This window comes from Bubalus kerabau, chromosome 1, assembly GCF_029407905.1.
Source record: "Bubalus kerabau isolate K-KA32 ecotype Philippines breed swamp buffalo chromosome 1, PCC_UOA_SB_1v2, whole genome shotgun sequence".
Taxonomy (NCBI): Eukaryota; Metazoa; Chordata; class Mammalia; order Artiodactyla; family Bovidae; genus Bubalus; species Bubalus kerabau.
Genome location: NC_073624.1, coordinates 249,848,637 through 249,874,567, shown reverse-complemented (window position 1 = coordinate 249,874,567; position 25,931 = coordinate 249,848,637). Strand labels below are relative to the sequence as shown.

The window sequence follows — 25,931 nt, the reverse complement described above, 5'->3', positions numbered from 1 at the left end:
GGACAGCCACGCAGCCATGGACAAGTCCTCCCTGCAAAGAAGCACCTGGGGTTGGGCATTAGCTCTCCTGGGCAGTGGTCTCTTTACAGGGAGATGGGTAGGGTGTATTTTAGGATGAATTCCCTGGGAAAAGATTCTGGGCTGAAAATTTGAGTGCAGGAAGCTTCTTAGCATGCCAGGAACACCTGAGAGGGAGGGAGGGAGGGATGCAGGGATGCAGGGTTGGGTGGAGGGGGAAGCTGGGCTGCAGTGCCATAGGAGCAGTGGCCTGGGCCAAACCCGTTGGAGCTCTGGAGCTGGGATAACTCTTCAGAGATGCTGCTCACCCAGGGGAGCAGCCAGGCCTTTGAAGCTTGGGGTGGACTAGTTCCTGGATGTGAACTCCCCACCCGGGTAGGGGATGGTGTGACCTGGTGCCCCACAGCTCCCTTCAGAGAGGGTACACGAGGCTTCTGCAAGCAAAGTTCCCAGCCTGGGGAGAACCAGTGCCAGGAAGCTGAAGGCAGGAATCTTCGCCTGCACCACGGTCCAGACCGTATCATTGTCAACTGGTTGCACGCACCCTGAAAATGTGGAAGAACGCAGAAAATGTCCTTGTGCTGATTCTGCCACAGCTGTTATCAGTTAGCTAATTGTTGATTTGTTTTAGAATGCTGCCAGGCCGGAGTTCTTCGCCTTGGGTGTCCACGCGCTGTATCTTTGAAGTCAAAGGAGAAAGCTTTCACCTAACCTGTAGGTATGTTCTCTACCCCCTTCTCCCTCTCTCTCTCTTTTTTTTTCATGTTGTAAATAGTAGGGCTTCCTTTTTTCTGTTTTTAAAAATTAATTTTTATTGGTGTACAGTTGCTTTACAAGGCCATGTTATTAATAGTGGGCTTCTACTTCCCTGGTGGCTCAGACGGTAAAGCAAGTGTCTGTCTACAATGTGAGAGACCTGGGTTTGATCCCTGGGTTGGGAAGAATCCCTGGAGAAGGAAATGGCAACCCACTCCAGTACTCTTGCCTTGAAAATCCCATGGACAGAAGAGCTTGGTGCAGGCTACTATCCATGGGGTCGCAAAGAGTTGGGCACGACTGAGCGACTTCACTTCACTTTCACTTCTACTGTACAGCAAAGTGAATCAGCTATGTGTATACCTATATCCCCTCATTTTTGGATTTCCTTCCTATTTGGGTCACCACAGAGCACTGAGTAGAGTTCCCTGTGCTGTACAGCAGGTTCTCATTAGTTATCTATTTTATATTCAATTGTGTCCCAGTCTTTGCACCCCCATGGACTATAGCCCACCAGGTTCCTGTGACCATGGGATTCTCTAGGCAAGAATACTGGTGCGGGTTACCATTCCCTCCTAGGAGATCTTCACGACTCAGGGATCAAACCCACATCTCTTATGTCTCCTGCATTGGCAGGTGGGTTCTTTACCACTAGCGCCACCTGGGAAGCCGTATCAATAGTGTATATGTGTCAGTCCTAATCTTCCAATTACTCCCACTCTCACTTCCTCCTTGGTATCCATATGTTTGTTCTCTTAATCTCTCTCTCTCTGTCTTTTTTATTTTTGGCCTGGCCACATGGCTTGTGGGATCTCAGTTCCCCAACCAGGGACTGAAGGTGGGCCATGGAGCGAAAGCCCAGAATCCCAACCAGTTGGCCACCAGAGGTGGCCCGCTTAATGGCTCTTTGATGTCTTTATCCTTTCTTGTATTCTGCTACCCCAACCCCACCCCAGTCTCGTGGAAATTTGCTCACGTGCATGGTGTAGCTATCCCCTCTATGGCCCCTGCCAAACTACCAGTGTGATGTCACTGAACACGGGGCTGGGAAGGACAAGTCATCTCGGGAGCAGGTTCCAGCACCTCCCTGAGTGCAGGACCAGAGGGAAGGGGCTGGGGTGGGGGCCCTGGGGCCACAAGTAGACGCCTGGAAGAGCTGGCCTGCTTCCCTCTGCTCTGAGGGCCTGAGCCTGCCTGGGTGTGCAATGGCTTAGACTTGGTCTCCGTCCTGTTTCTCCTGGTGATTTCCCATCCATGGGACATGCTTCTGAATGGGACTCTCTTCCTTTCTGTGCTGGTCCTCAGTTCCCCCTCTGCCAGATCTCCGGCAGGACGACACAGGGGTTTCCAGCAGGGGTGGGGGTTGCAAAGAGGGGGAAAAGGGCCTCCAGGGTGATGCTTCTACCTTCGGGTACAACAGCTGAGCCCTTGGCAGAGTCCAGGTTCTCTGTCCTGGCATTGTTGAGTTGGTGCTAAGTGCTGAGTTGGGCATTGTTAAAGAGTTGGTGCTAAGTGCTATCTTCTGTATCCTGCACTTAAAAAGAGCCAACATGTGGGACTGTGCCATCTCCGTGTAAGTGCTTTACACAGAGTGGGTGTCAGTGAAGTCTCATAACACCTGCAGGAGACATGGAGCATCATTTTCTCCACTTCACAGAGGAGGAAGCCGGGTCTTAGGGAGCTTGTCTGAGGCTTGGAGCAAGTACATAGTGGAGCAGGGTTCAACCTCAAATCATTGATTCCAAAGCTTGTGCCAGAAACCCTTTCACTGCACACCTCGAGTGTAGAGACTGTCAGATGCCCCATCCTACAAGGTCAGAAGAGGCGCATAAAGTGGCCATCCCCCTGTACTTCTGTATACAGAGTCTACATCTGTGCCGAGAGTGATGCCACACAAACTTCCTGTCTTTCCACACCAGGGGTTCTGGGACTAAGGACTGGTCTCCGCCCTGAGTCTCCCCTTCTGGGATCCAGCACCGAGGAGATGCTACTCAGTAGCTAAGTTCATGAGCCAAGTATGGAGAAGAGAATGGATTGCTGCCCCACCTGCCAAGTCCTCCCCTGTCCCGCCAGCTCCCCCTGCTGAAAGGGAGGCAGCGACCTGAACATTGCAGACGGAGTGGCAGTAGATCTGTTCGGGTGAGGTGCAGCTCCCAGGGTCCATTCCAGTGATGGACATCAGAGCCATCCCAACGAGAAAGTGACACGTGGAGAGGGGCAAGGGACAGCTCAAGGGCCCTCCTTTGGGACCTAGGTAGGATGCTGGGGCCTGAGGTGGCTGGGTAATGTTGTATTTCCTCCTTCCTCGCCTGTTCTGTTCCAGGAGTCCCTTGAAAAGGGGCATCTGATGGTGATTGATGATTTCCAGTGTTCTCCGGAAGGGGCTGGGCATGGTGCCGTGGCATCCATGGCATTTCTAGAGAGAATATGAGTCAGTGTCCATCTGCGCCAACCTATAAGTCTTCCAGGGCGGCTTGCAGGAGGTGGTGTTTTTCTCAGGAGCACTAGTCTGCCAAGCTGTTGTCCTTCTGATTATTGTGGAAACCTCCACTGGTCAGGTGTATCTTGACTCTTTCAGCTCTGGGGGTATACCGGACATCCTGATGCCAGTGACATTGGCGTGAAGAGTGAGAAGATGGGTTAGGGAGAGGCATGTCTTAGTTTGTCCAGAAGTGTACAGCAGACCGTGTTCTGAGTGATGGGGTGGAAGTCCCGGGATCTGCACCGGGTGCTATGACCTGCATGTGTGTGTCTGTGGAATTGCAACACACATTGTGTGTTTGCCCGTGTGCAGGGGGGCACATGGTGCATGCTCAGAGGAGCACGGGTCTGTGCACTCAGGCATGATTTCCAGTGTGGTCCGCATGGAGGAAGAACGTGTGTGTGACACACTGCAAGGAGCTGGGGAGGACTGCACGGGTGCCAGGACACTGGGCATGAGCGAAGGCATCACACAGAGCGGTGAGCGGCGACCTGCACCGTGCGGGGAATGCACGGAACTCGTGAGAACGTGGGAGCAATGGAACGTGCAGAGCAAAGCGGTGCGTGCAGGGGAAGCAGCACACCCTGGATGAACTTGGGTGAGTACTGACAAATGTCTGCCTAGGGGGAGCTAGCCTGCCTGACCAGGGGGCTGGAGTCTGGGGTGGAGGAGCGATGAGGGAGGGGGAGTGGGGAGGCACTAGAGCAGCACTTCTCAACTAAGGGCATTTCTCCCCACCACCAGAGGAGAGCAGGCCATGTCTCGAGGTGTTGTCACAACTAGGCAGGTCTTCCCAGGGGGCTCTAATGGTATAGAACCCACCTGCTAATGCAGCAGACATAAGAGATGTACGTTCAATCCCTGGGTCGGGAAGATCCTCTGGGAAATGAAATGGTAACCCACTCCAGTATTCTTGCCTGGGAAATCCCATGGACAGAGAAGCCTGATGGGCTACAGCCCATGGGGTTGCATAGGAGTCGGATACAACTGAAGCGGCTAGGCACGCACACGACTAGGCATGGGGAGCTATCTTAGTGCTTAGAGGTCCCGGATGTTGCTCAGCCTCCTACATGGACAGGGCAGCCCCATGACAGACTGGCCAACCCTAAGTGTTTGTGGAACTTGGCAGGAGACCTGTGCAGTATAGCAGAGGCTGGTCTGATGGGCAGAACCACCTCTGCTGACAACACAGTTGACACTAAGGGGAGGTCCAGCTCCCTATGTGCTGGGGGCAGGAGAGAGGAAGTGAAGGGGCAGGAGGGATGTCCAGCCCTTCCCCATCCCCAGATCTGCCCAGTGACAGGTTCTCTAGGTTGGTGTTGGGAGGAGGTTCCCTGCCTTCGCAGAGGACTGGAAAGGCCCATGGTGGGCAGTGGCAGGTGCGGGTGGAGGTGGATAAGAACCTTAGCAGGAAGACTTGATGGGCTTGGTGCCTTTTTGCCCATTAAGTTTCAACCTAGATCTTCCCCATGTGATACCTGTGCACGTGTTTCTTTCTTTTTAATATTTACTTATGTGGCTGTGCTGGGTCTTAGCTGCGGCATGTGGTATCTAGTTCCCTGACCAGGGATTGAACTTGAGTCCCCTGTACTGGGAGTGCAGAGTCTCAGCCGCTGGACCACCAGGAAGTTCCTATGTCCTTTCTTCCAAATCCCCACCAGCGTGGAATTACCTGCTCCCCCCGCTGTGTCTCCGTCATGCCCCGCGGTTCCCTCCCCAGCACTTCTGTGTTGAATTGTGATTGTTGTTTTGTTGGTTGGCATTCCCCACCAGGCTGCTCCCAGATGGCTGTGTTTGTTCATCCTTGGATCCCCAGCTCCTGACCTCGTCAACCGAGCGCCTAAGATGTGTGGGGACGCTTTGTTGACAGTATAGACAAATGCGTGGTTTCAGTGGATACATCAGCAGCTAACGTGTTTTTGTCTAAGCGCTTATCTTTCCCGGGGGAAACCACCTTTCCCCACTCTTTATGGCCCCAGGGTTCTAAATTTTTCCTGTTGAAGTATAGCTGATGTACAATGTTGTGTTAATTGCTGCTGTACAGCAAAGTGACTGGGTTATATACAGATATATGCATACGTGCCTTTTCATATTCTTTTTCATTATGGCTTATCACAGTATTGAATACAGTTTCCTGTGCTATACAGTGGGAACTGTTTTTGCCCATTCTATTAATATATATACCAGTTTGCATCTGCTAAGCCCAAACTCTCGATCCATCCCTGTCTTACTCCCGCTTCTCCTTGGCAACCACCCATCTCTTCTCAATGTCCCTGATTCTTTTTCTGTTTCGTAGTGTGTCATATTTCTGTTCATTTGTGTCATGTATTAGATTCCACATATAAATGGTATCATATGATATTTGTCTTTCTCTCTCTGACTTACTTCACTTAATATAATAATCTCTAGTTTCATCCATGTTGCTGCAAATCTATGGCCCCCAAGTTCTGGTGGGATTTGGGCCAATTCAAGGTCTTCTGTGGGTAGAGGGAGGGTTCTCTGCTGTTTCCCCGGGTGCTGCAAGGATATAGGTTTGGGGTTGTTAGCAGTCATGGTTCCCACACATGGAGAAAACCTACTTGGGAATACAGCCACTTCCCACGGGAAGCAGAGGTGGAGGCGGGGCAATGACATCCTTTGAGCCCCTGGATCTGACCATGTCTGAAGTCAGCCATGCCTTTGGACTTGCCAGTTTTTGCTTCGTGTTAGGGTTCTGACACTTAGCATCACAGGTGCTCTGATTAGCACAGTGATGCTGCCTGGGGGCAGAGCCAGTCTGGAATCTTCCTCTCATGCCCCCCCACCCCACTCCAGCCTCCAGCATGATAGATTGCACCTGGCTGACTTCAACCTGTTGGGCAGATCCTTCTGGCCAATGGCTCCTGCCTGAGAACAAATCCGTGTTTGACTGAGGTCCCACTAAGGTGAGGGGTTGTTGAGGGAGGGGCCTGGCAAAGAAAATAATGAACCACAATATAATGAGATAGTAGACTGAGAACCAGAGGAGGATTTCCAGACACTAGGAAGGATCTGTTGTGTTGTGTGACTTCATCTGGTCACTTCCTCTCTTCCAGCCTCAGTTTCTCGACTGTTCCTGACTGTCTCACTGGGTGAATGTAAAATTCAGATAAGATCAATTAATTTGAGTGAAAGTTTTTTTTTTTTTTTTTGAGGTGGACCATTTTTAAAGTCTTTATTGAATTTGTTACAGTATTGCTTCTGTTTTATGTTTTGGTTTTTTGGCCAAGAGGCATGTGGGATCCTAAGTTGCTAAGTTGTGTCTGACTCTTTGCAACCCCATGGACTGCAGCAAGTCAGGCTTCCCTGTCCTTCGCTATCTCCCAGAGTTTGAGCAAACTCATGTCCATTGAGTCAGTGATGCCATCCAATCATCTTGTCCTCTGTCCTCCCTGACCAGCGATCAAATCCACACCCCGTGAATTGGAAGGCAACGTCTCAAGCACTGGACCGCCAGGGAAGTATCAGGTGAAAGCATTTGATAATTTCATTGGGTTTAGGGAGTGAAGGGGACCAGAGGTTCACTGGAAAGGACAGATGAGCAATCGCTAAGGGGAAAGGATGGAAGAGAATGCTGCATGAAAGTAGCCACCCCCACCGAGGACTAAAGGTGCGTCAGTTCAGCTCAGTCGTGTCTGACTCTTTGCGACCCCATGGACTGCAGCAAGCCAGACTTCCCTGTCCATCACTAACGCCGGGAGCTTACTCAAACTCATGTCGATTGAGTCAGTGATGCCATCCAACCATCTCATCCTCTGTCATCCCCTTCTCCTCCTGCCTTCAATCTTTCCCAGCATCAGAATTTATTCCAATGAGTCATTTCTTCACATCAGGTGGCCAAAGTATTGGAGTTTCAGCTTCAACATCAGTCCTTCCAATGAATATTTAGGATTGATTTCCTTTAGGATGGACTGGTTGGATCTCCTTGCAGTTCAAGGGACTCTCAAGTCTTCTCCAACACCACAGTTCAAAAGCATCAATTCTTTGGCACTCAGCTTTCTTTATAGTCCAACTCTCACATCCATACATGACTACTGGAAAAACCATAGCCTTGACTAGATGGACCTTTGTTGGCAAAGTAATGTTTCTGCATTTGAATATGCTGTCTAGGTTGGTCATAGCTTTTTTTTTAAGGAGCAAGCATCTTTTAATTTCATGGCTGCAATCACCGTCTGCAGTGATTTTGGAGCCCCCCAAAATAAAGGTGGGTGGGGCAAAAAGAGAGGTGGTCTGTCCTGCTCAGGCTGGAGCCCTGATGAGGACTGTGTAGCAGGCCAGGTGCCAGGTGATCACCCCCTACCTTCACTACCCTCCTAACTGAGAACCCAGGTAACCCAGACCCCACCAAGATCCTTCTATTTCATTCTCTGGGAGGGTGACCACTGGGTTGACTGTTCCTTTGGGGGTTGCAGGCATAGCTTGTTTTCCTCTTGCCCCAGGGTCTGCTAGCTGAGCGCACGCTTATTGCTTTCTGTAGTTTATGTGTGGGGCAGATGGAGAGGGAGTGGTGACCTTTGCTCTTTGACAGGTCAAGCTTCAGGACTAGGACCATGTCTAGCTAATCTCGGGACAGGGGCTCCACCTTCTGTCCTCACAGGCTAAGAGTAATCATGCTTCATGTTGGATAAATAGTCATCCCCATTTGCCAAGCACTAAGTTGGGTGCTCTGGGAAGGCAATGGTACCCCACTCCAGCACTCTTGCCTGAAAAATCCCATGGATGGAGGAGCCTGGTGGGCTGCAGTCCATGGGGTCGCTAAGAGCCAGGCACAACTGAGCGACTTCACTTTCACTTTTCCCTTTCATGCATTGGAGGAGGAAATGGCAACCCACTCCAGTGTTCTTGCCTGGAGAATCCCAGGGACGGGGGAGCCTGGTGGGCCGCCGTCTATGGGGTCGCACCGAGTCGGAAACGACTGAAGCGACTTAGCAGCAGCAGCAGCAAGCTGGGTGTTGGTTACAGCATCTCCCTGTGAGATGGGATCATCATACCCATTTCAGAGGGCAGGAAAGTGAGGCTTCAGAAGTTAGGTAAAGAGCCCAGGCTTAGCTAGAAATGGGGGCAGTGGGATTTAAATGGTAAAATGCTGTGAAAGGAAAATGGCATCATTTTGGGGTTATGATCTTTGGAGTAGAAAATAAAACTTTAGAGCTTCCCTGGTAGCTCAGTGGTAAAGAACCTGCCTGCTAATGCAGGAGACATGGGTTCCATCCCTGATCTGGGAAGATCCCACATGCCATGGAGCATCTAAGCCCATGTGCCACAACTACTGAGCTTGTGCTGTAGAGCCTTCGAGCTGCAGTGACTGAAACTCCTTTATCTAGAACCTGTGCTCCTCAACACAAGAAACCATTGCAATGAGAAGTCCACATACCACTAGAGAGTGGTTCCCACTCACCGCACCTAGAGAACAGCCCGTGTAGCAACAAAGACCCAGCGAGCCAAATAAATAAATACATAAAATTATTTTAAGAAAAAACAAAAATTTAAATCCCAATTTTGTACTTGCCAAGCACTTCATATTTATTATTTTTGTTACTCTTTTCAAATAATCCTATAAAGTAATTTCCCCCTGTTTTGCACCTGAGAAACGGGTTTCTCAGGAAGGGGAAGGTTTGTATGAAAATCTACTCAGGGAATAGGTGCTGGAGCTAGGCTCTGAATCCAGTCTGGCTGTTCCCAGGGCTAGTATTCTTTGGAATCTCGCTTCCTGGAACCGATTCCAGGGGCCTCTTTGAGGGCACAGGACTCTTCTCTGGGCCCAGGGCTTTTTTTTTTGCTGTCTCTTGATTCTCAGAGTGGAGCTAACATTTTCGCTAAACCAGTCCCAGGTGCCCAGGCCCAGATCCAGGACGATTTCGTGGGAAAGGCTGCCACCTTGTGGCCAGACAGCGAGCATGTACCAGGAGGAAGCAAGGGTTTAGGAGGGTGGGGCTTGGGCAACAGGTGAGGTCAGTCTCTGGAAAGACTCCAGCTGGTGCAGACTTGGTTTTGGAGGGCTGCCCCGCAGTTGGAGGGCCAGCTTGGGCCTCAGAGGGAGGGTTCAGGCTTCCCAGCAGCGTCAGGATGGATGGTGAGGCTTGGCTGTGGGCACACTGGATCAGAATTTTCCTGCAAAGTCCTGACGTGAGCCCATCAGAGGAATCCTGAAGGTAAGCCTAGGTTAGACTTCTCCTTCAGCCCTTCTGAGGCACTGGTTCTTTTAGCTGTGTGGAGAGGCCATGTTGGTGTCTGTGACACTTCCCCTGCAGGACACCCTCTGAGCTTCTGGACTGAATCCTGCCTGAACTCGACCCTGTACCGACACTGTCCCCAGCTCTGACGGAGATACAGAGCCTCCTCCTTCCTCCAAAACCTAATCCTGTGTCTCCTCATCATCTGGGCTGTTACACGGGGGCTGATGCAGCCTCCCAGACTCAGTTCTTTCTGCTTCTCTCCTCTCTCCACTTTGCTAGTCAAAGGATTTCCTAGTAATATTTTTCACCAGGTGCAAGAGCCTTGCGCTTCCCTGGTGGCTGAGACAGTAAAGAATCCGCTTGCCAAGCAGGAGACGCGGATTCAATCCTGGAGTCGGGAAGATCCCCTGGAGAAGGGAATGGCAACCCACTCCAGTATTCTTGCCTGGGGAATTCCAAGGACGGAGGAGCCTGGTGAGCTACAGTCCATTGAGTCGCAAAGAGTCAGACACGTCTTAACTACTAAACAACAAGAGACCCACTGCACACTCCTCGCAGTATGGAAGAGGATGTTGGGTTTCTTAGCCTGGTCTTCCTTCCTGCCTCACTCTGACATCGATGTCTGAGGCCAGGTACCTCCTGTTAAGGCTACAATCAGTACTTCTCCCCTGGCTGCAGGTTCGCATCACCTGGGAACTTCAGAATCGGCCCCTGGCAGCCACGCCCCCTCGAGATCCTGCTCTGATTGGTCTGGGCCCTGGAGGTTGTGGGCGTGTTCAGAGAGCTCCACATGGCTGGGAGGGTCCTCGTGCGTAGCCATTGCTCTGTCCTTTGGCAAGTTCTCCGCGGTCAGCTTATGACTTTCTTCTCACTCCTGGAACCTATTTCTTAGTCCGGGTAGCCCTCTCACCTTCTCTTCCCCACGTTCTCATCCCTGTGAGTACCCAGCTCTAAGCTCGTGGACAGAACTTGTGGTCCTCTTCCCCGCCTTCACTGTTTGGGGCATCACTTCTTTGCCAGCGTCGAGCCCGCTCTGTCCCACAGATTGACTTGTGAGTTAGTCCTCACGCTTTAGACGGTGAGATTTTGGACCACGTTTTATTTCTCTTGGTAGTCCAAGCTTCTGACGGTGCCCGGGAAGACCCTGTGCTTGGTGACTGGGAATGTCGACGAACGACTGAATGGACAGCCAGACTCCATGTTGCTGAGATCTCCGAGCCTTTCCGAAAAGCCGTGAGCAGCGTCCTGAGGTACATGTTCCTGTGTCCTGGGCCTGGGAGGGAGGAGGGGCACCCCCGAGCAGGATTTGAGGGCCAGTTTTCTCCATCTTCCTTCACAGCTGCATAAAAATCTCTTACCCCTAGGATGAACAAGTCATGCCTCAAGTTCTACTTTTAGAAACTCTGCTTGGAGCAAAGAATTGGAAATCATAAAAGCTAGCATTTACTGGGGACTTACTATGTGTTGGTGATATATGCAATCTCATTTAATCATCCAAGCAGCCCCGTGTTTATCAGCCCTGATTTACGGGTCAGGAAACAGAGGCTCCCAGATGCTGCCTTATGTGGCAATGACTGCTTAGACTCATGAACATCTGGTCTCCTCTTCCTGGATTCCTAGTCAGACTACACTGTCTAAGTGTCCTTTGCAGTAGGAAGGTCCACGGAACCCCTCATGGAATGTGAGTGGAGAGGATGAGTATACCTCCAAGTGTGGCCCATTAAAAATAAAGTAGTAACACATGGGCTCTTGGCGCTACTTCACAGATTCTGAGGAGGAGGAAGAAGGTGGAGCCAAAGATGGAAGGAGCCTGGGGCGCCCACTGGGGCAGAGCCATTCCTACTGCTGGCCCACAGTGGACAACTATACAAGTAAGGATTCAACGTTTTCTGTGTTAGCTTATATTGGGTATCTCTTTCTCTCTTTAAACTTATTTGGCTGTGTCAGGTCTTAGTTGTGGTATGAGGAGGTTTTAGTGGTGGCATGTGGACTCTTAGTTGTGGCATGTGGGATCCCTGAGCAGGGATTGAACCTTAGCCCCCTGCATTTGGAGCATGGGCCTTAGCCACTGGACACCGGAAGTTCCTGGGTTTATCTCTTAAAGTAGCTAATGCTATTTACCCCAATTAATACATGTAATTTCCCAAAGGGCTTTCCTGGTGGCTATGATGTTGTTGAATGAAAAAAACTAGGATTGAATGAAAATATCGTGTCTAGAGCACATAACACTATTCTTGGCATGTAGCTATAAAGAATATGCCTGCAATGCAGGAGACATGAGTTCCATCCCTGGGTCAGGAAGATCCCCTGGAGAAGCGAATGGCTACCCTCTCTCGTATTCTTGCCTGAGAAATCCCATGAACAGAGAAGCCTGGTAGACTATCATCCAAGGGGTTGCAAAGAGTCAGACGTGACTTAGTGACAAAACAACATAAATGAACCTTCCCAAGCCCTGTGTTTCATGAGTGGTCAAGTTAGGGTTTGTTCCCATCACGCTGACTTCAGAGTGTACAATCTTGTCCCCTGAAAGGCCTTTCTGGAATTGTCTTTCATTGTTCTAATACTGAGTTGGCTGTAAAATTTGTTCAGGCTTTTCAATGAGATGTTACGGAAAAAGTGTGGCCAACCCATACTTCTGGAAGAGGTGAAACATTTTATGCTGGTCATTCTAGGTCTGGCTCGAGGAAAGACATAATTTTGTTTGTTTTTAACCCAAGACCATCTCCTTCTCCAGTATTATGAGTGTGCATGTTGTGAGGGGCTGGGCTTGCCTGGGTATAACAGAACACTTATGGATAATTCAAAGATGGCTGGCATAGAAGAGGAGAGTTTCACCTTCAAGGGAAACTCTGGTGACATGTGACTGCCTGTGTGCTGTGCTGTGAGCCCACCCTTTTTGGTCTGCCTGCTGTCCCCACCCTGCCATGAGGCTGGTGAGGCTGGGCAAGCTCCCACAGCCTTGTTGCCTGAGATCCCCTCCATCTTGGTGGCCCCACTGGCTGCATCTTCCCTGGAGAGACAGGGCACAGCAGTTGGTCCCCATGTGGTTGGGATTCAGCCTGGCTTTATGACCAACTGGAGGCTGTTCTGTGGGCACAGATCCAAGGGGTCCTGACACCAGTCAGATTAAACAAGGCAGCTGGACCAAGCACACGGGAGGACCTGTGTCCTGCTTCCTGTTCTTCTAAAAGAAAATAGGGAAAGAAAGCTTTACATGTGCTTCTTTTTTAAAGGTATTTAAAAAATATTCATATTAGTTGACCGTGCTGGGTCTTGGTTATGGCATGTGGACTCCTGGGTCACAGCATGTGGGCTCTAGTTCTCTAATCAGGAAGTCAAACTAGCCCCCCTGCATTGGGAGTGCAGAGTCTTAGCTATTGGACCACCAGGGAAGTCCCTACACGTGCTTCTGAGAAGGAAATTCTCTGGTGTATTTTTGTTCTCCTGTTTGATTCACTCATCACAGCTTGCTCTGCTGATAAGAGGGCCATGGGATCTGATACATCATGGCCTCTCTAGCCTGGCCTCTCTTCCCATCTCCTTCCACCTGGGGAAGCCACCCCTGGTCAGGCTAGAGAATTGAAAGGCAGTGATGGTTCAGAAACCTTGGAGGGCTCAGGGTGACATGTCATCCAGATGTGCTGGAGAGGTTTGGGAATCAGCTGCAGCTGGGCTTCAATCAATCCACCACCTCCCAGCTTGTGACAAGCAGCCTGTTTCTCCACTTGCGAACTGAATGATACTAGGAGCTTGACTTTGCAATCTGTCCACTCAATTTACTTTTGTTTCCTCCTTGATGGCCAGCAACCTTCCTTGTTATCTCACATAGATGATTGCGTCAGCTCCCCTGCCTGGTCACACCGTATTCAGAGCACTTGTTGGTATCAGAGATTAAAGCAGACTCCCTGTTTGTAATACAAAAAAAAAAAAAAAAAAATCCAGTCTTTAATCAGGGTGTTTTCTGAACCTTGAAAGCCTTTTCTGTTTTCTGGCCTAACTGACTGTGTGACCACTGTCCCTTTGCACATACTGTTCTCTGGGTCTGGGATGTGTTCACCTCTTTTCATCTGATTAACTCCTCCTTAACTTTCAAATCTCAGTAACTTCCTTTGCATTCTCAGTCTAGGCCACATCCCCAGCTAAGTGCTTTTATAACTTTGTAAATCTCTCCTTCTTGGTATTGACCCCTGTCATTTTACTTTATAGTGTAACTACTTGACTGTTGTCTGTTTGCATCCCTGACTGTAAGTTTCATGAGATTAGTGCCCCTATTCATGTCACCTCCTTTATCCCCAGAATTTAGCATAGGGCCCAGCATATAGTAAGCTCTCAGAATAATGCTGTTGAATGAAAAAAAAATAGAATTGAATGAAAATATTGTGTGTGAGCACTTAGCTCTCTTCTTGGCATGTAGTAAACATCAAAAAATGGGGCTTCCATGTTGGCTCAGACAGTGAAGAATCTGCCTGCAATGTAGGAGGCCTGGGTTCAATCCCTGAGTCAGGAAGATCCCCTAGAGAAAGGGACAGCTACCCACTCCAATATTCTTGCCTGGAGAATTTCATGGACAGAGGAGCGTGGTGGGCTACCGTCTATGGGGTTGCAAACACTGTTCTTGGCATGCAACAAGCCTTAATAAATATGAACTCTTAATGATAGTATTACTATTCTGACTGTGGGACTGGTGGGGAAAAATTCATCCAAATCATAAATGTTCTTCTGTTGTATATGTAGGGCTGAGTTCCTTTGCTGTTCACCTGAAACAACCAAAACATTGTTAATCGACTATACCCCAATACAAAATACAAAGTTTAGTTTGGGAAAAAGAAAAAAAAAACTTTTATTAAAAAAAAATGATCTGACTTTGGTTGCCCCAAGTTTGCAAGTTTTGGGGTAAAGTGATCTAGTGTGGAGGGAAATATACACATACACACATACACACTGAGCTGCACAGACACATGCATGTCTCCCACAGGGACAACTGTGTGTGATTTCAGTTTCCTGGCAGCACCTTCTACAACTAGAATGTGGCAGCAGGGAGAAGGCCGACTGTCCCAGGAGTCCTGGAGGAACCCATCCAGGCACCGGTGGGCCTGAGGGTCTTCACCACCCACTGGTCCCAGGCCCACACTCTCCTTCTCATCTCTGCTCCATGCAGAGTAGGGCTGCAGATGTTGGGAGAGATCACTCTAGAGAAGCTTGGAGAACAGGGGATGCCTCTAACAAAGACTCCCCCAAAGTTCAAAAGTCCATATCTGCCCGAGCATCTTGACAAGATCCCTCTTTCTTCCAGCTTCTCTAGTGGCTCAGATGGTAAAGAATCCGCTTGTAATGTAGGAGACCTGAGTTCGATCCCTGAGTCGGGAAGATCCCCTGGCAAAGGGAATGGCAACCCACTCCAGTATTCTTGCCTGAAGAATCCCATGGACAGAGGAGCCTGGTGGGCTATAGTCTGTGGGGTCTTAAGCATGGGACAAAACAGCGACCAAGCACGCACACACACCCTTTTCTCCAGAACTTTTGACCTTGCCCTCACCGCAAAGCATTTCCACAGAAGACCAGTGTCCACAGGAGTTTTAGAGACTTTATTATGTATAAACAATTTAAACACTTTGCCATAAATTATCTTTGCCTGTCCCTAGTCTTTGCTTAGCAGCAAATTAAAATTAATATAAAAACTCGATGAACAAGTCATACATGTATATTACAAAAAAGTTCCTGTACCAAAGTTCTTATTAGACATTTTTTTTATGGTTTTTTTTTAAACTTTTTTTTCTTGTTTTTTGTGGGTTTTTAAAATTTTTTATTTTCTCTCCTCGTGGTGACTGTCATGTGATTGTCTCAGTTTCTGGACCAAACAAACACACTAATAATTGTAAATCTCAAACAGTGATTGTGCCTCGAGGCTTAGGTATGTACAGGGTGATCTGAAGTGGTGCCCGTTTAGCAAAAGAGTGTCACGATGCCCACACCTCTACTGCAACTGATACCCACGAACTACGGAATCTAAACAGACTACACCCTGTAACTGCGTATTACTGTCCACAATGGAATCTTCAAAGACAAAAGAGTATGAAATTGATCTGTAGTGATTATAGCCACCCTTGGAATTAAATTTTACACTCTGCGCTCAAATAAATTAGCTCAGGCCAGACTAAATCAGGACCTGAGAGTTAAGTGCTGAACGGTATTATTTCGCTTCGATTTTTGATATTAATTTCCTTTTTTTTTCTTGTGTTTTTCTATTTTTTTTCTTTAAAAAGTTATTTCCAGTGCTCACTCTTTCACTTTTACCCCCCTCCCCAGTCGCTACACACAAATCACCCCCAAAGTCGTGGTTTAAATGCACCTGTATTTGTTTAAACGAAAACGTCTGTAGTTATCTATCCAACGAGCAGTCTGAATCGTGGTCCTTAGCTGGTCCTGGGATGCTGGCCCTCACGGATATCTGTGTGTCGCTCACGTGTGAATGAGTGAGGTAATAGAACATGAGGCCTTCTCGTCTTCACGTCTCTGTTTTGCGGTCGGTGTGTTTTTGTTTTGTGTGTGTGTGTGTGTGTGTGTGTGTATGTTGTTTGTTTCCTGTGTGCATATGTATGTTCTTTTGTTTCTTTTGAACATTTTGCGTCTCTTTCCGTCTCTTGGCTGTGTAGACCCTGAACAAGTGGGTCATTATTTTAGGGGAACTTGGAACATGGTTGTGTGTTCGTCTATTTGTCTGTTTTGTGTTTTGTTTGTTTGTTTGTTTTTTTCCTCAGGAATTTTGCCGCCGGGCTTTAGTCTACTCCAGGAGGTGGGACTTCTCGTGTGGACAGTAGCATTTGAACTCAAAAAATGTGAGCTTTCTTGCCACTTGGTCTCCTAAAGCAGCCCGGCCTTTAGTGCCCCAGTTAGGTCTTCATCTCCTTAGGAGAGGAGATAACAGTGACTCCCGCTGAGCCATCCAGGCGAGGAATGGCAGCAGACGATTTTGTTACCTCTTTCCCATCTCGTTCTGTCTTAAAAACTGGATGTTGCTGCTACTGTCCGCCAGCTCAGGGTACTGCTCGACAGGCAGCACGTAATAGCCTTCGTAGCCCTGCACGCGGCCCGTGCTCAGCAGCTGCTGCTTCTCGCCCTCCGTCCACAGGCGGCTGCCCTCGCGGCCGTCCCTGGCTTTCTGCTGCTCCTTGGCCCAGGCCGTGCCCAGCGCCCTCTGCCTGGCCTGGTCCAGGACGCGGGCCTTCTCTTCGTCCAGGGTGTCGGGGGTGAGGCCGTAGCGGATGCTGAGCAGCAGCGTGGAGTACTGGAACTCGATGTTGGTGAACCTTCGAGTCCTGCCATTGACCAGCAGCGTGGGCTGCGACACGGTCACATTCACCCCGCTCTCCAGCACCTTGCGGCCGATGGTGGTGCCCAGGGTGACCAGGTCGGCGTCGGCTGAGCCGATCTTCACGAAGTAGTGGGTGTCCTTGCCCTCGATGCTGTAGTGCATCTTGTCCAGGTAGTAGGCGTTGTTCAGCACAGACGCCACTTTGCGGCTGTCCTCGCTGGCGATGCTGGACACGCCGGTGGTCACCCGCCCCTCCTTGATGGCGAACATGATGCCTTTGCCGATGATGGGCGTGGTGGTGGCGAACCAGTGGCCTGCTTTCTCGCGGATGCTGGCGTGGAGCTTCTTAGAAATGACCTGCCCTTCAAGAGCCAGGAAGGCCTGGTTGTGCCTCTCGGTTGTCTGCTGGACACCTGTAATGAGCTGTGGGCAGAAGAGACACAGAGAGCTGAGAGGGTGGGCTGGGCTCACCCTGTGCAGTTAGGGGCTGGGTCAGAAAGAAGAAGGCTGGGACACCCCTCCAAGAATACATTTTGCATCTGTCATGATCAGAACTAAGAGAGCCCTACCTTTTGGAACTAGGACAGGCTGGCTTGTTTCCAGCGCTCTGATGGTATGGCCTCCCTACCTTGTAATGATAAATGGGGGTGCAGAGGCATAACACCTGACTGGCATTTATACCCAGGCCTACCTACTTACTGTGTCCCTCCATCATTGCAGAAGAGAGAGTCATTTGGCCCGCTGATGGTTTAGCAGCTGCGTTATACATATATAGGGGCTTTCCTGGTGGCTCAGGTGGTAAAGAATCTGTCTGCAGTGCAGGAGACCTGGGTTCGATCCCTAGGTTGAGAAGGTCCCCTGGAGGAGGGAATGGCTACCCACTCCAGAAGGGGATGTTTATTAACTTCCTTGAGTTGGCACTGTGCTACTCCAAGTACGGCTAGGAGCCGAGGCATCACCAGGACCCTCCTTATTAGCAAAGACTAGAATCTTGGGCCTCCCTCCTGACCCAACGAGTCAGAAACTGCATCTTAACAAGACCCTCTACCTGGTCTGCGTGCATATGAATGTTTGAGAAGCACCAGGCTAAAGAGATTCCAGCTTTGTGGGCCAGAGGGAATATCCCTGGGCTTTTTGAGCCATTTGCTTTGGATCCTAGCCCTGCTTCTGCAGGGGGACGAAATCCCCATTATCTCCTTGGCCTTGAGTTTTCTACTCACAAATTACAACTCATCTCAATTGGTGGTTGGGGGACAGACTGGGATAATGGAGGAGGCTGTGCTGGGGAGGTAACTGCACTTAGATGAATGAGCGAAATGATGGCTATTCATCCAGTGAGTGGTCCCCACGGGGCAGAACTGTGAGAATGCTGTTCTCAATTACCCGGCAGTTCCTCCTGGTCTCTCTCTAGTGACACAGTCTGGACAATTATTCAGAGCAGCTGAGACCTTTCAGAGGTTGATCGTGCCAAGCACGGGTTCTGCAGCAGGAGAGATCCAAATGCAGATGCCCACCCCTCCTATCCAATAGTGGCCGCGGTCTCAGCTGCACCCAAATTGAAACTGACCACCTCTCGGTCATCACTGAGAAACCCAAGCACAGATTATGTTCTGAAAACTCAATCTGTATACGTTTGGGCCATAAAACGCTGAGATTTTATGTGAGGCATAAAAATGTTCTTTAATGGGACAGAAACTGCAAACCACCGTTTTATTATGTCCCATAAAAGCCAAAAGGGTTATGATCTTACAGGCAGTGCAGATGGTAGGTTGCTGCTAGATTTCTCAGTGCTGTTGTTAATCAAGGAGTGACTCAAGGGTATACACTGAACAGATAATGACACCACAATTAAGGTAATAATTGAGGTTGGGAAGAAATATGTGCTGCGCCAAACAAGTGACAGCCCTGATGTCTGCTGTCTCGTGAAGCCACCCGGTTTCATGCCCCTTTTATACCCAGCTCCAATGTTTTCTGCTGCTACTGACACGTCCTTGGCCCCGACATGGTTCTGTTTGCCAGAGGGAATGGTGACGGTCTTTCGGATTCTTGGCAGGGACCTCCGCTTACCTGTCCGCTCTCACTTGCTTGACTCTCTGACAATTCATAGGGCGGAGGCACGAAATACATTTTGGCTCTTGGGAAGCCAGGAATTATGTTGCTGAGCTGAAATCCAAACATCACAAGCCAGCTTTTCACATCTATGGTGGAAACAGAAATAAAGACTTCTGAAATCATGATGGGTAGAAAGCCAGAGGGGATCTAGGAGAGAGAATGAAATAAAGTGGGATGTTGAGTATGGAGTCCAGCAGGAGAGGGAGGTAACGGCCTGTGAGGGTCTCCTGGTCTGGACCTAGAGCTGCTTTACCTGGGCTCTAGGAAACAGATGTCCTTCCAGACTTGGGCAGTTGACCCCAACCTCCCACTCCATGTGGTGATTTAGGACAGTGCTGGAGTAAGCTAGATCTCCCTTGGGATGCTCTTGTTGTGTGACCTTTGGCAAGTTCCTGGCCCTCTCTCAGCTTCAGGTTCATCAGATATAAACTACTAATGTCATTGGGCTGTCGTGAAGGTTGAGGGAGAAAATTCACGTGGAGGGTTTAGCATGGTGCCTGGCATGTGGCTTGTTCAGTCACAATGAATTCCTTCATTTGGCAAGTACTTCAGTATTGATGGGCCAGTCAATGTGCTTAGAAGCTAGAGATACAATGATCGGAAACATGTAGATGTGATGATTAACACTGTGCAGGACCTCCAGGCAGGGGCTGCTGCACCGAGCCTCGCTCATTATGAAAGTGGGGGTGGTCCCTGAGTGTATGCAATGCAGACAGTCACCTGGCTCCTGAGACCCTTTTCTCAGGTGTCTGCTCTTCAAACAGATGTCAAGAGAGTGCTCTTGTGTGCTCAGAATACAATTGCCCTTTCCTGCTAAGGCCTAGGGTTGGGTCGGCTCCATTGTCATGCTCCATCTCTATTCCTGAATTCCCTCCTTGTGATTTCGTTATACAAGCAGTCAAGCCTTCCAGTATCCTGGCCTCTTAGTTTTTTGGTGATCCTCCACTTACTAACTCTCCTGCTCATCCTTTGAAGCTTGTGATCATGAGTAATTCTACCTCAATTTCATAGACATCACCCTCTGAACACCGCCTGGACTCTCTCTAGTTTACTCTTTTTTGTAACCTCACCCCTCCATACTCCCAGAACGTCTCCCTTCCCTAGGACCTTCAACCCAACCTAAACTACTTTTCCCATCCCCCAGCTTCTTTGTCTGTCCTCTCTTCTTACCTAGCATGCATTCCACGGTCAGTCATTAGAATCATCCCCTTGTGTATATTCTCAGATCCGTTGCCACTTTCTCACTTCATCACGCTTGCTTGGTGAAATCATGGCAGGCTCCTGTTTGTCCCTGTTGCAGCTGAATGCGGCAGCAGAAACGAACGAAGCCACACTGACTGGTGTTAAATTCCTGACCATGAACCCCAGCTGTGCCTTCCTGATGCCTGGTAATCTGACCATATCCCCTTTTTCCATTCAGTCCTTCTCCCATTCTCCCGGGTGATTGGCTACTTCTCATCTCTCCTAAAACACCCCACACCTTCCTCACTCTAGCAGCTGACCTTTAATTCCTATCTGAGAAAACTGATGCGGTCAGGGGGAATTTCCATCAAACGCTCATCATATTTACCAGCTTACCAGCATTAGTACTCATATTCTCACTTTCCTTCTGTTACTCCACATGAGCTGCTGGAAAAAACCCTCCGCTGGTATAACAGGTCACCCCATCAACATACAAACATGGCACTAAATACGCACCTTTAAAATTCCTCTCTCGTCCGTCCTTCTCCCTTTAGCCACCATACGTGTCTCACCCCCTTTATAAGAACTTCTCAAACTCAAAATAGTTCTCTAGACATAGGAACTCCCATTTCTCCCCTTTGAATCAGGCTTTGCTCCCAAAGATGCATTAAAACAACACTTGTCAAGGCCATACATGACCTCCATGTTGCTGAGTCCAGTGCTGACTGTGGGCCTCATCTTACTTTGACCTATGAGAAGTCTCTGACAAGTTGAACGCTCCTGCATCTCTCTCTGTTTTAGCCTTGTGGACAACACACTGTCTTGTCCCTCTCCCACCTTTGTGGCCACCTCTTGTCCCTCTTTGGTTCCTCCTCATCTCTCTGCTCTGAATGCTGGGATGTCCTAGATGCAGTCTGTGAACTTCTTCTCCACTCTATCTGTTCTTCCCAGACATGGTGATCTGACCCAGTCTCAGGGCCCTCAATACCATTTTTTTTTCCTTCCAAGTTTGAGATAATATTGACATACAGAACTGTATAATTTTATACAGCATGATTTAACTTACATCATGAAATGATTGGTACATTTAGTGAATACCTATTGTCTCTTAGAGATATAAAATAAGAGAAAAACATTTTTTTCTCTTATGATGGAAACTCCAGGATGGAAAACATACATCAGTTTTAGGTATATTTATCATGTCATACATTCTATCCCTAGCCCAATCTATATTCTAAGGCAGATCACCCTAAATATACTCAGAGTCAGCAAAAATGCACCTTATCATTTTCACATGGTACCTTAATGGAGAGGAGAATGCCTAATAGAAACACTTGTCCATTATTTGATTTGATGATACACAAAAGGATTCATATAAGGACATGTTTGTTTTTAAATAATTTATTTATTTTTGGCTGCACTGGGCCTTCTGCTTGGGCTTTTCTCTAGTTGTGGCGAGTGGGAGCTACTCTCTAGTTGCAGTGCTCGGGCTTCTCACTGAAGTGGCTTCTCTTGTTGCAGAGCACAGGCTTTAGGGCACACAGCTCCCAGGCTCTGCAGCACAGGCTCAGTAGTTGTGGCACATGGGCTTTAGTTGCTTCACAGCATGTGGGATCTTCCTGGATCAGGGTTTGAACCCATGTCCCCTGCACTGGCAGGCAGATTCTTTACCACTGAGCCACCAGGGAAGCCCCAGGACATGTTTTATTTGCACCTCAGTACCACTTGCGTGCTGATGCCAACTCCAAAATTTATGTCTCCATCTAGGACTTCTCCCTCATGCCCAGCTTCTGTCCAAACCTCAGCTCCTTGTCTTCCTCTCCACATCTGTCACAGCAGCCTTCTTCATCCCTGACTATGGTAACTCCATCCTTTCAGCTACCATCCTGGACCTCTTTCTTTTTCTCACCCTCGATGTCTAATCCATCCATAAATCCTCTACTTTTTTTTTTTAATTGAGGTAAATCTCATGTAACATAAAACTCATCATTTTAAAGTGCACAATTCAGTGGCTTCCAGTTACACTCACAATGTTGTACAATCATCGTTTCTGGAATTCATGAATTCCAAAACATGTTCATCATCCCCTCAAAAACTGCAGCACTGTTAGTAGTCCTTCTGCATTCTTCTTTCCCCTCAGTCCCTGACAACCACCACTGCTTTCTAGTCTCCATGGATTTGCCTTTTCTGGATATTTCATATAAATGAAATCAAAGAATATGTGGCCTTTCATGTCTGGCTTCTTTCGATTAGCATGTCATTTTCAAGGTTCATCCATGTTATAGCATGTATCAGTATATTATTATTATTTATGGATGAATATTCTGTTTGGATATATCCCATGTTGTTTATTCATTCATCAGTTAATGGATATTTGGGTAGTTTACACTTTTTTTTTTTACCTATTATGGATAATGCTGTTATGAATATCCATGTAATTTATATATTTTTTTCATTTACTGTCAAGGTTTTTATTATTATTAGGATAACATTTAAACAAATGAAGTATAGTGATTTACAATGGTGCATTAGTTTCAGGTATAGCAAAGTGATTCAGTTATGTACATACATATATATTCTTTTTTTTACTTTAGTTTTTATTTTATATTGGAATATAGTTGATTTACAGTGTTGTTTCAGGTGTACAGCTAACTGATTCAGCTATCCATATGCACATATTCATTCTTTTTCAGATTATTTTCCTATATAGGTTATTACAGCATATTGAGTAGAGTTCCCTGTGCTATACAGTAGGTCCCTGTTGATTACCTATTTTATATATTAAAGTGAAGTTGCTCAGTCGTGTCCAACTCTTGGCGACCCCATGGACTGTAGCCCACCAGGCTCCTCTGTCCATGGAATTTTCCAGGCAAGAATACTGGAGTGGGTTGCCATTTCCTTCTCCAGGGGATCTTCCTGACCCAGGGTCTCCCCCATTGCAGGCAGATAATTTACCATCTGAGCCACCAGGGAAGCCCATTTTATATATAGTAGTTGTTATTTAGTTGCTAAGTTGTGTCTGACTTTGCAACCCCATGAACTGCAGCACTCCATGCTTCCCTGTCCTTCACCATCTCTTGCAGTTTGCTCAAACTCAGGTCCATTGAGTTGATGATGCCATCTAACCGTCTCATCCTCTTGTCCCCTTCTCCTCCTGCCTTCAATCTTTCCCAGCATCAGGGTCTTTTCCAGTGAGTTGGCTCTTAACATCATGTGGCCAAAGTATTGGAGCTTCAGCTTTAGCGTCAGTCCTTCCAATGAATATTTAGGGTCAATGCCCTTCAGGACTGACTTCCTTGATTTCCTTGCTGTCCAAGGGACTCTCAAGAGCCTTTTCTAGTACCACAGTTTGAAAGCATTAAATTCTTCAGCACTCAGCCTTCTTTATGGTCCAACTCTCACATCTGTACATGACTACTGGGAAAACCATAGCTTTGACTAGATGGACCTTTGCCATTTGTCAGCAAAGTGATGTCTCTGCTTTTTAATACACTGTCTAGGTTTGTCATAGCTTTTCTTTCAAGGAGAAAATGTCTTTTAATTTTATGGCTGCATCTGCACTGATTTTGGAGCCCAAGAAAATTAAAATGAAATCTGTCACTGTTTCCACATTTTCCCCCATCTATTTGCCATGAAGTGATGGGACCAGATGCCATGATCTTCATTTTTTGAATGTTTAGTTTTAAGCCAGCTTTTTCACTTTCCTCTTTCACCTTCATCAGGAGGCTCTTTGGTTCCTCTTCACTTTCTGCCACTAAAATGGTATCACCTGCATATCTAAGGTTGTTGATATTTCTCCTGGCAATCTTGATTCCAGCTTCATCAAGCCCAGCATTTCGCATGATGTCCTCTGCATATAAGTTAAATAAGCGGGGTGACAATATACTCCTTTGCCAACTTTGAGCCAGTCCATCGTTCCATGTCTAGTTCTAAATGTTGCTTCTTGTCCTGCAAACAGGTTTCTCAGGAGACAGGTAAGTTGATCTGGTACTCCCAATTGTCTAAGAATTTTCCAGTTGTGATACACACAGTCAAAGGTTTTAGCATAGTCAATGATGCAGAAGTAGATGTTTTTCTGGAATTCCTTAGCTTTTTCTACAATCCAACAAATGTTGGCAATTTGTTCTCTGGTTCCTCTGCCTTTTCTAAACCAGCTTGTACATCTGGAAGTTCTCAGTTCATGTACTGCTGAAGCCTAACTTGAATAATTTTGAGCATAATTTTGTTAGCATGTGAAATGAGTGCAATTGTATGGTAGTTTGAACATTCTTTGGCATTGCCTTTCTTTGGGATTGGAATGAAAACTGACCTTTTCCAGCCCTGTGGCCACTGCAGAGTTTTCCCAATTTGCTGGCATATTGAGTGCAGCACTTTCACAGCATCATCTTTTAGGATTTGAAGTAGCTCAGCTGGAATTCCATCACCTCCACTAGCTTTGTTCATAGTAATGCTTCCGAAGGCCCACTTGACTTCACACTCCAGGATGTCTGGTTCTAGGTGAGTGACCACACCATCATGATTATCCAGGTCATTAAGACCTTTTTTTGTACAGTTCTTCTGTGAATTCTTGCCACTTATAAATCTCTTCTGCTTCTATTAGGTCCTTGCTGCTTCTGTCCTTTATTGTGCCCAACTTTGCATGTTCCTTTGGTATCTTTAATTTTCTTGAAGAGATCTGTAGTCTTTCCCATTCTATTGTTTTCCTCTACTTCTTTGCATCATTCACTTAAGAAGGCTTTCTTATTTTTCCTTGCTATTCTCTGAAACTCTGCATTCAGTTGGTTATATCTTTCCCTTTCTCCTTAGACTTTCACTTCTCTTCTTTTCTCAGCTATTTGTAAGGCCTCCTCGGACAACCACTTTGCCTTGTTGCATTTCTTTTTCTTGGGGATGGTTTTGGTTACCACCTGTAGAGAGTTACGAACCTCCATCCATAGTTCTTCAGGCACTCTGTCTACCAGATCTAGTCCCTTGAATCTATTTGTCACTTCCACTGCATAATTGTTAGGGATTTGATTTAGGTCATACCTGAAAGTCCTAGTGGTTTTCCCTACTTTCTTCAATTTAAGTCTGAATTTTGCAACAAGGAGCTGATGACCTGAGCCATAGTCATCAACTGGTCTCGTTTTTGCTGACTGTATACAGCTTTTTCACCTTCAGCTGCAAAAAATATAATCAATCTGATTTTGGTATTGACCATCTGGTGATGTCCATGTGTAGAGTCATCTCTTGTGTTGTTGGAAGAAGGTGTTTGCTATCACCAGTGTGTTCTCTTGGCAAACCTGTCAGCCTTTGCCCTGCTTCATTCTGTACTCCAAGGCCAAACTTGCCTGTTACTCCCGGTATCTCCTGACTTGTTGCTTTTGCATTCCAGTCCCCTGTGATGAAAAGGACATCATTTTTTGGTGTTAATTCTAGGAGGTCTTGTAGGTCTTCATTGAACTGTTCAAGTTCAGCTTCTTTGACATTAGTGATTGGGGCATGGACTTGGATTTTTGCGGTGTTGAATGGTTTGCCTTGGAAATAAACCCAAGTACTGCATTTTTCAGACTCTTGTTGACTATGAGGGCTACTCCATTTCTTCTACAGGATTCTTGCCCACAGTAGTAGATATAATGGTCATCTGAATTAAGTTTGCCCATTTTCGTCCACTTTAATTTACTGATTCCTAAAATGTTGATGTTCACTCTTGCCGTCTCCTGTTTGACCACATCCGATTTACCCTGACTCATGGACCTAACATTCCAGGTTCCTATGCAATACTGTTCTTTACAGCATTGGATTTTACTTTCACCACCAGTTGTTGTTGTTCAGTTGAGACCCCATGGACTGCAGTATGCCAGGCTTACTCAAACTCATGTCCTTGAGTTGGTGT

The 25,931-nt window shown here is 47.6% G+C and overlaps 1 protein-coding gene across 15 annotated transcripts in view; it reads left to right on the top strand.

The window, feature by feature from the left end:
* The first annotated feature begins 9,435 nt into the window (after window positions 1-9,435).
* Window positions 9,436-25,931, top strand: part of LOC129638050 (uncharacterized) — a 60,163-nt gene continuing 43,667 nt past the window's right edge. For 6 of the 15 annotated variants that reach the window (XR_008707687.1, XR_008707698.1, XR_008707695.1 and 3 more), the window contains exons 1-3: window positions 9,436-10,258; window positions 10,565-10,700; window positions 11,217-11,321. Coding sequence is in view for 6 of the 15 variants with exons in the window: in XM_055562522.1 (XP_055418497.1) it covers window positions 10,069-10,258; window positions 10,565-10,683; window positions 11,217-11,321; window positions 14,426-14,722 (711 nt within the window). In the remaining 9 variants the exon portion in view is untranslated. The other 9 variants (XR_008707679.1, XM_055562536.1, XM_055562554.1 and 6 more) reach the window with 8 other exon arrangements.